Source organism: Artemia sp. Qi Xiang Cuo, chromosome 4 (assembly GCF_049724085.1).
Source record: "Artemia sp. Qi Xiang Cuo chromosome 4, ASM4972408v1, whole genome shotgun sequence".
In the NCBI taxonomy this organism is placed as follows: Eukaryota; Metazoa; Arthropoda; class Branchiopoda; order Anostraca; family Artemiidae; genus Artemia; species Artemia sp. Qi Xiang Cuo.
This window is the reverse complement of record NC_142797.1, coordinates 42,169,481-42,179,950: the sequence shown is the minus strand read 5'-3', so window position 1 is coordinate 42,179,950 and position 10,470 is coordinate 42,169,481. Positions and strand designations below refer to the sequence as shown.

Sequence of the window (10,470 nt, the reverse complement as noted above, 5' to 3'; positions counted from 1 at the left end):
AACAAGATGGCTATCTTAAAATTTTGATCGGGTGTCTTTGGGGCAAAACACGAAGAAGCGGGGGGGGGGCGGGTTGCCCCTCCAGTCAGTTTTGACTCAAACAGAGCTCTTGAATTTTGAATTTCCAATCGAATGAGTCCCTTCCGAAGTTTCTACGACTACTTCCACACGAAGGGCCTTGGTGAAAAAATAAATACAAAAATAAATAAATAACACGACGTACCATCTCCTCTGTTTGCTTAGGACTTAAGCGGTGGGATTCTTAGGGGCAAGAGAACGTCATTCCAGATGAATAAAGCAGATTAAAATATAAGTATTTTTGCATAAGAAGGTATAATTTCTAAACTTTTGTCCTGCACATGGAGATCATTATCGAACAGATTCAAAAGAAAGAAAAGTTAAAGGTTTGGTTATAAAATACGAAAAACATTAAAAATCTTCGTAGGGAGATTTAAATTTATGAGGTAATTAGATTGTAGAAGGGATGTGCGCCACTATTTAGCACATATTGCTTAATATTCAAATAAAAATCGGACTCAAAAGAAACATAAATAATTAAAAGACATGGAGGGCGGGGATCCGGGAGGGGACGGGCAATTTGTAAGGGGTAAATCTTTATCCCAATTGAAAGAAAAATAAGGTGTTTCTATGGTCGGGAGGTCCCACCGTATGCGGATTCCGTACGAGCTTTTTTGCTGATACAACAAAGATAAAAGAAAAATCTTATGTGTATTTATCACAATGCTTACTTACGCAAAAATCAGGACTGAACAAGATCAAAGTTGAAAAAAAATAGAATTGTTATATGTATTTATTGCACCTGGGCGGAAATTGATATCTATAACGCAAATGGCTTAATAAATTTGCTGAAAGTATAGCCCTTCCATAGACTGTTTGAAATTTCAGAGACACTAGCCTTATTGAGCATTTACTTGATGGTTCTCAAATTACTTTGATCTGAGGCCGGCTTACCTAAAAAGAATTCTGCCGCTTCGCCATTGTTTCTCCAAGTGATGGTAAAAATTATCATTTTTGTTCATATCCTACGTGCATTTTTGGATTGTCCGTTATTTGCAACTATAAGGCTCATAGTCTACGTCAAGTTAAAGTAGAATTGTTTCCTTAGGGTTTTAGCTGCCTTGCTTAAGGTACCTGCCTGCAAAAAGACCCACTTCTTCTGTTAATGAATTTGTTGCTCCTGCTCCAATCTTAGGGCTTTCAATGACTATATGGATGAAAACCTTCGACTGGATGAGTCATCTTCGTTTTCTTCCCTTCTTTCATGTTTTGCAGTGTATTGTCTGATTAACAGGAATAAAGTATTGTATTGTCTTGCATCTTAGCTACGACCATTGTGGTATATATTCAGCCACACCATGGTATCCCTCCATACTTTTTAATTTAGATTTTTAAGATCAAAATTTTACAGAAAAAAACTTAGAAACCTAATTCTAGCAATACTCAAAAATTATGGAAACTTTGAGGTGTCTGTTGACACCAGACCATCCTCCAGCTGAAGATACTAAAATCTACCACTGTGTTGGCCTCAAGTGGCTTGATGTTAGTAAATTATTAGTAGTCGCAGTAGCAGTAATATAGGACGTTAAATACTATTTTATAGGTGTTTAATTATGGAGGATATTATAAGAAAAAACAGTTCCAATACTACAAGTAATATGCAATAATAAAACATAGGAACTGTAAAGGCCAAATTACTTGAAAGTTGGAGTTAGAAAGACATTAAAGAAATTCAGATTCATCAATATGTAAATGAGTGATTAAACTAGTAAGAAAAATAACAAAACTATTTACCTGAAATTCAGTCAATAATTTTCTCTGCGTTAGCTAACAACTCTGAAGAAGCAAAAGCGGATTTTCGAAACTTGTACATGGTTTGGGTGCTACGTGATGAGACTCAATATTTGCTAGTTGAATATTATTTTGCAATAGACCACTAAACTTGGCAACAATTATACCTCTATGTTCTACTCTAATTACTAATAAAAAATTTAAGTTTTATTGACCCAAGAATATATTGGAGGAAGTCACAAATGCCGAATACGATATAGCAAGTACTTTTGGGCACGTTTCATTATATAGAGGCATTGAAAAATATTCTTACGGATTTACCAACAGGTCCCCCTTTCTTTCCTCCATCCCCAAAATTCTGCAGCTTAGCCTTGGCTTGTTTTTGCACTGAATTAGGACCTAGTTCATTTAAGAAGCAGTACCGAATAACAAATAGGATGTGTTATGTCTTTTAGCCACCTTTTGCTATACAATACTACCAACACTAAAGATGTCTGCCAATCGCAGACATCTTTCGCAAACACCTTCATCCAACATCCACCAAGCGTTTCCTAACCATTGCAACATTTCTTTCATCATGGCCCTAGAGAATAGGATTAAAACACATTTTTAGGCATTGGCAAGTAATGCTCGGTAGCTTGGGCCTTTGAAAAAAAGAAAAAAAAGAGAACTGGAATAGAAGAAAGAAGCAAAAATAAAAAGTAACAATTTTCTTCTAAGGAAATAGACCTGAATAAAACGTGGATAGCAAAACAAAATAAAAGGACAGACAAAACCTGATAAGACAAAAATAAAGCCAAGTACCGTAAGTAGCTGTACTGACTCTTAAACGTATTCACCTCTTTCAGTGTCAAAGATGTTACAGTATAAATGCTCTTTATATCATTTGATTAAACCATAATCTTTATTTGCTGGAAAAAGAACGACAATTGTGGCTACTAAAATACTTCGGAATTCGGAGGTCCTTTACTCTAAAAATTGCCTACTAAAAGATAAATTGTATTTCAGCTCAGTTTTCAATCAAGGAGACAAAGATTCTTCAAGGAAAATTATGTTTGAATGTTCAAGTCTTGAAAAATGTTATATGATTCTACACTTTTTGTTTTTAGAACAAGCTGGTTTTCCGTTTTGTAGATTATGTTTGCAGTCTAATGTCATTTTAGTTTATAAGGTTTTGGCAAAGCTGCCACATTTAAAAATTCACCGCATTGGGTACTGATTTGAAAAGGGGGAGGAGGGGGGTATAAACAACAACAAAAAAATACGCCAACACCATGAAATATAATGGAAACTATAGAGAGAATCATAGCATCCAGGCTTCATCAGCTATGCATGCGGCAATTTTTCAGCGCGTCAAGGGTGCTCGCAGGGAGGGAGGGAGGGGGGGGGCAGTGAAGGGGCCATACCCTCCAGGAAGTTGGGGACTATATAGGAATTATCAGAAAGCCAAAGGAAAGAGAGCAGAGTAAAAAATGAAACATGGAAAAAATGTGTGTTGGCCCATGCTTGGCTATCTACCAATGTGTATTGACCTATTCCAGTTTTTAGCAAACATTTTTTCTATATGATTGGGTTGAAGTAAAAATAAATGAGTTCTTCATAGTAATAAATGATAAGTAAATAGCGATATTTATCAACAACAAAAGCGTAAGAACCTAAATATTGATAACATTAAATCAAAGAATCAGCTTTTTATTCCAAATATGTGTTTGTTGCGAGTATAAAGTTAAACATCCGAAGTTATTAGTACATAAGAATTTTGACATAATTATAGAAAAGGAAGAAAAACGACTTCAGAAAGGGTCGATCCCGATTTAATTAATTCCTACCTCCTCTCCCCCTCTACCTCTTTCTACGTTTACTTAAAGGCTCACGGAGAGTTAGCAGTTTGGGCATTAAAATGAGCTCTTTTAGGCAATGGCCCTACCCCCGCCTGCACAATGACTCACCTCCTTCCCTTCATGATAGCTGATACACAATTATACATCACCAAACACAATTTCAAAAGAAAATAAAGTGAATCTACTTGAAATCGAATAGCTTCTCAGAATTTTAAATTGATCATAAATTAGTCTTCTTTCGGGCGAAGTCGTAGTTAGATGCCATAAAATGGCAGAAGAGAACACTCTCTCGTGCACAATCTCTATGGTGACTTAAAAAGGAACTTTTAATTTACGTTCAAATTAGCTCTTTCCGAATTATCTATGCCTTCGGTTTGATGTGATCACTCTGGGGGAGTTTTTCAGAAAGTTGATAAGGCAAGAAGACGACAAAATAAGTCAGCTGCCATACGACAACACTTGTTGCATGAAACACTCACCATACATTGGAACCATTCACTCACCCGGGTTCAATCAATCTTACAGAAACCTAATAGAAATAGAATTTAACCAAACAATAACAACAAGTATAAAAGTTTTTAAGCAAATGAGCCTTACAATAAATTTTGATTACGTAAGATAACTGATGATACAATAACACATTCTAGATCTAAAGATCTCACGAGTTAAAATCATAATTTAAAACTGACTTTATTCGTAAGGAAAACAAATACAAAACAAAAATTAATAAAAATAATATTTAAAGCTGATTCAAAAATTACTATTATTAACGTCACACCTTTAAAAAGTTCGGAAAATTTATGTAGCATACATCAAAGGGCTTCACTACAAGACACAAAATCGGGTTGAGGGAAGAAGTCAGATGAATGAACTTTTCCAGATTAGTTTATACTAAAATTTTGTCTTGCGACAAAAATTATATACCCGATAAAATAATAAAACACTGTTTATCTACCATAGTTTTATCACTTTCTACAGTTTTTTTTTATCCACACTACAGGTGAAAAATTTAGAAAAATTTTGAAAATAGAGAAGGGTATTTTTTTCATTTTTCAAAAGAAATTCTAAAAAAGTAATTTTTCACCGAAAATACGTAAAAAACACACTTCTAAACACAAGTCCCAGGGGGAAGGGGGATATGCCTCTTTTCCTCAAATGAAGTAACTGTTTTAACCCGTAATGTTTCCTTATTTTATATAAAAAACACCTCTTTAGTTCTTTCTGGTAGTAAATTATTCTGATTCTAATTTCAGAATTGACAAATGCAATTTTTAATTTCATTTTTGATTTAAAATCCCGTATATGCTATATCAACTATTCTAAGCCGTATTGCAAGAAATAACAAAATTGGGTTTGAAAAAAGTACCTTGCCATCAAAACCCTACTCAAGTTTCATTTTTATGCAGTGCCTTTACATCCATGAAAAAAAATAATTAAAATGGTGGATACCACCCTCATGCAGAAGTTAAATCAATAACCGGCATCTGGTAAAAAAAAATTCTGGCTGAAAATGGTAAAACTTAATTAAAATAAATCTTAAATAAGAAATATTTCACTTGCCATATAAGAGTGGCATGCAACAGAGGACGTACGAAAAGTTTCCAAAAACTTCCCTGGCGAGACCTCACAGTTTAGCCAAAAGTAGGCCCAGTTTAGCCAAGGCAGCCGCTGTCTACGTCAATTCACACAGTCAATAAGTTTATATCTAGAAAAACTATCTCAGAATCAAGACGTTTTACTTTAAAATCCTTTTTCTTTAGTACATAGTTCCACCTTCAACAGTTAAAAACAACAACTAAAAGGTTCAAATTTCAAATATTCTCATTTGAATATGGCCATCGAACTCTCTCTTGTAGGTCAAATTTTACTTTCAAAACACAAATGTGAACCATAACTTAGGTAAAAACCTTATTTTTTTTTTTGCATAAAACGAATTTTAACAAAAAAAAAAAAAAAAAAAAAAAAAAAAAAAAAAAACCGCTAAATATAGATAATGCTAAGTACGATACTAGCATAAAACACTATGAGCTAGAAAAACATTATATTCTTCCTAGGGACCAATCCATTTTAACAGTTTACTGTTTTCTTTTTGTGTATTAGTATGAAATGATGGTATTTAAAGAGAAGCACTAACAACCTCTTAAAAATAAACAAAATAAACCAAAAAAAATATGCTAATTAATTACTCTTGAAAAAAAATATATTGGAAACCCAAATTAAATTCAGGGACTAGGTGGTTCTAAAACAAGATCTTACCGCGGTAACCCATACCTTGAAGTCAAGTATTCAGTTCATTTTCAGAAATGCAATAAATAATGATTATTATAAGAGAAACAAGGAAAAATATATAGAAAAAGTAAAAGAAAAATTACAACAACACTTTCCATGGAGCAACATTTATCAAGAATAAACAATTACAATTATATTGTTCTGTTAACAATTACAATTATATTGTTCTGTTCTATAAGTAATGATAAGCAGATTATGGAAGAATTATTGTCTCATTAGCTTTTGTATGGTAGTAGTTCTGCATTAATAGCAATATTTTTAGCCCCCCCCCCTCTCCATAATAAAAATTATTTCTTGATGCTCAAACTAACATTTAATACAGCAACATTGTAGCTATGAGTTAAGTGTTCAGATTATGACTAAGAGAAGAATGTGTACCCCCTAGTGTTTGTAGATAGACCTTTGGGAGTCCTTTTTTCCATAAAGTACTTTGCGATGCAAACCAGGAAATACAATTCTATTCGCAAAACGTTTCTGTTTCTAATATTAAAAAAAAAACATAATTAAAAAAAAAACTGATTCTTCTTTACTTCTTCGAAAATCTCTTCTCTAGACTTATTTACAAGAAGTATTTTCGGTCAATATATACCAAATCATATTATTGAGTTAGGACTAAAGTGAATACACCATTTGATGCCTTTTTTTATGCTGATTATGAATATAATAAACATTTCTATCGGAAATGAATTTAAGCCCCCCCCCCCGATATCGGCTATACCTACCCCTGAGTGGGCAGAGATAGGGGGGGAGGGGCGGAAAATAAATTCTAATATAAATTTTTCATTATTTCGTAATAACCACAAAAAAAGGCATTAAATGGTGTATTCACTTTAGTCCTAACTCAATAATATGATTTGGTATATATTGACCGTATTTTCTCAAGTTCGATATAACTTCAATTATCATTAAGGAAAAAAAAAAGAATTAGCCGAAGATAAGTCGGACAAAACTACATCTCTTGCTTTCTTCTTCTTCTTCAAAAAATTTTCTATAGACTTCTTTACAAGTAATACTTTTTTGGTTTAATATAACTTTAATTATCAACAAGCAAAAAATTGTTTTTCCTCTGTTGAGATGTTTTTCGATAAAGCAGTAGTACCCTCATTGTTTTTTTTTTTCATTGCTTTACATAGTCGTTTCAATTATTTTTTTGTCACAAGATTAATGTAACACGGAAAAGGCGATTAAAACACAGGCAGGAGACTACTCGTTTATTAAATCGGAAATAAATTCAAATAGTGGCAGTATCTTTCGGAAAATCCTGCTAGCAGCACGATATTATGTATACAAAAAAAACAAAAACAACTGGATTGAAACTCACAATAACATGGCAGGAAATTGAAAAGACACTTGTAGAAACATAGACAGACAAAAAAAAAAGAGAAAAAAAAAGAAGGAAAATGGACTGAATCTTTAGGAATCCTACAAAAAAAAAGAAAACATCATTCAACAAAATTGGTATAGCTTACCATAAATAAATAAACAAAGAAGAAATAGTGAGAGTTTTACTCACCTGAAAGGAGACAAGATCTGATATTATGAAAAATTGCATTCAAAACAAACACACTCAACTTGTGAACAACAATACCATAACAGATGAGCCGAATGATTTATAAAAAATTGAACACAAAACAATACAAATATTACTAATGACATAGAATACAATGTAACTCAAAGCAACGTACGTCTCACGTCTAAAAAATACTACCGAAAACTTGATTATAAAGGTGTTTATAAAAAACTTGCATAGTTTTATATGCATAGGTGCATATAAAACTTGATTATATTAGGTGTTTGTCACCTAACCAAATGATAAAAGCAGTAATTTTTTCACGTGATGTTTGTAGAACTCAATGACAGATGCCATTACAAGAAAAAAAAAAAAGATCACAGTGCATTACACTAACGGTTATAATGAACAACAGCAACATAAAACCAATAGACATTGGAAACAATGACACTTAACCTCGACCCAGGCCCAAGTGGAAATGCATTTCTTCAGAAACTTCCAATATTGATGGATCCTGAAAAAATGACAATTTATAAATATATAGTTATGGGTTGATAATTATGGTTTGATTTACATTCAAATGTTTTCAATCAGTTTTCAGACGAGTCAGTAAATTCGGTGATGCTACTTTTATATTAAAATATAAAATATGCCTGCTCGGCACACGGCAGATTTCTATATATGGATTCTCATTGTCGCTTGTCTTTTAACTACAGACAATTTGCTGTCTTTTCATACTGCAGTTTTTTCAAAGATATTTGATCACACAAAACAAGACCGATTTCTAACAACGATATCTACTAAGCTTCAAACTTTTTGTTTTCTTTTTTAAGGTTTTTTAATTGTTGTAATCCCTTGTTAAAATATATACAAATATTTTGCAATTACCAGATTTTTGCTCTTTACGCAATTTACTGTCTTTTCATACTGCAGTCTTTTCAAAGTTATTTAAATATCACAGCAAGACCGATTTCGAACAACGATTTCTACTTAGCTTCAAACTTTTGGTTTTCTCTTATATGGTTTCTGAATTGTTGTAATTGTTTGTAATTCAATTGTTGTACTTGCTGCCCGATTTCTAACAATGATTTCTACTAAGCTTCAAATTTTGGTGTTTTTTAAAAGGTTTTTGAGTTGTTGTAATCCCTTGGCAAAATATATGCAAATATTTTTGCAATTACCAGTTTTTATGCTCTTTGAGTAATGTAATATAAACTTCTCCATACATGAAAATCTTCAATTTGTCCACATAAAGTGTGACAACGTTATTGTAATACTGATGTATATAAAAATGACGTCACCCACATAAATATTTTTTCCAAAATTAGGGCTCTTAATGGATTTTCTCAAGCTTCTGACATATCTAGATCGTTTTTTAGGCCAGAATATTCCAGGATATTCTGATATGGAGCCGTTTTAGAGAAAAAATACATACATAAATATGAAATTATTGCTCGTTTATAAAGATATTATAACCTCAAACATGGCAGTGTCCAAGATCAAGACTAGGGGGGGGGGGGTATAATCTCATGAAAATAACTTATTCTACTTCAAACTCAGAACATGACTTCTCTACAGAGGTTGTATGGAACCATAGGTTTTTCCGGAGAGTCCATAGAGACAGAGATTCCACAAGGAAGAGTGAAATAAGCAAGTGTACTTCTTTTCTATTACGAGGAAAAAATACGGATGAGATATGATATTTATTGTTCCTTGAGGCATACCATTTATTTTAAGGGACCTGCAAAGATAGGTTGTCTTTTCAACACGAAAGGGTGAAATAATTAAGCGTAATTTTTTCTTAAACAAGAAAAAAATATGGACGAGATATGGTATATATTTTAAGGGGTTCTTTGAGGCATATCATTTATCTTAAGGGATCTGCAACGGTGAAAAAGTAGTAAAATACTGCTCTGGATTGCCTTTATCGGCTGGTCACATCTAGATAGGGGGTCACTATGAATTAAGGGTTTCAAAACAATAAAAATAATAAAAATGATAAAAATTAAAAATATGGAATTTGCATTGGATGTCGGCACACACATATATAGCAAAATATAAATCACCTTAGATAGGATACACACAGGGTGAACATAATATGGAAATCAAAACGTTCAAGCAACTCTAGCAAAAAACAAACCTTTTATGGTCTCTGCTCTCTTTGAAATCTAGGTTTATTAATGTGGATAGATGTAAAATATCATGAATACTATAAGAAAAGAGCCCAAGGACTGACTGAAAACCAAGGGGAAAGGGAGAATCACAAGCAACATATGGTTTCCAGACGGAGGCCCTACTTAACTACAAACCTATCCGTACGTAAATGCTGGGCCGTATCCAGGATTTTATGGGGAGTTATCAATAGAATTATTGTCCAGGAGTGAGGTGGGTGGGTTTTCACCTGTATTTTTGAGACCGAGTTACGAGTCAGAGAAATATTTTTAATTTTTTTCATGGAGAAATTTTTGTTTTGCATATTTACGACCAGTTAACGAGTCAGAGGACCACTGAGGGGGGGGGGGACCGATAACGTAACCCAGGTTAAATTTGACGGTAGTGAGCAGTGACTGTTTAAATGGAGATTCAAAATAAGTTATTTTATCTCAAAACAGTTGGAAAATCTAGCCAACATTCTTTATTCTAAAGTTCGATTTTTCAGATACGAGAATTTCCCTGACTATTTGTTAAAATGAGAAAAAAAAAATTCTCTCTCACAAAAACTTGCAAGAACAAAAATATACAACAAGCGTAGGGACACACATGCTTACGCAAGAGACACATACATACATACAAACACAACTCACAAATACGGAAAAACTCCCAAGGAGTTAAAATATCTTAAAACATACCTGGAGTTCTCGTAATGGCGGTCTAGCCCTGATTCCATAAGTTGTAGGACGAGATTCTGGATCATGATCCAGCATCAATTCCAACAGCAGTTTCTGAATAGAAAATGTTTATGTAAAAAGAAAAAGAAATTCTTTGCTTATAAGGTTTCGGGAAATTAAGGAAATCAAGCAA

At 33.1% G+C, this 10,470-nt stretch overlaps 1 protein-coding gene across 1 annotated transcript in view; it reads right to left on the bottom strand.

Moving 5' to 3' along the window:
- Positions 1-6,763: 6,763 nt before the first annotated feature.
- LOC148953125 (eukaryotic translation initiation factor 2-alpha kinase-like) overlaps positions 6,764-10,470 on the bottom strand; it is a 140,153-nt gene continuing 136,446 nt past the window's right edge. Inside the window, exons 17-18 of the mRNA XM_089088308.1 lie at positions 10,299-10,391; positions 6,764-7,963 (exon numbers count right to left, since the gene is read on the bottom strand). Of these exons, the coding sequence (XP_088944434.1) occupies positions 7,901-7,963; positions 10,299-10,391 (156 nt within the window). The 3' untranslated portion in view covers positions 6,764-7,900. The remainder of the gene's footprint in view (positions 7,964-10,298; positions 10,392-10,470) is intronic.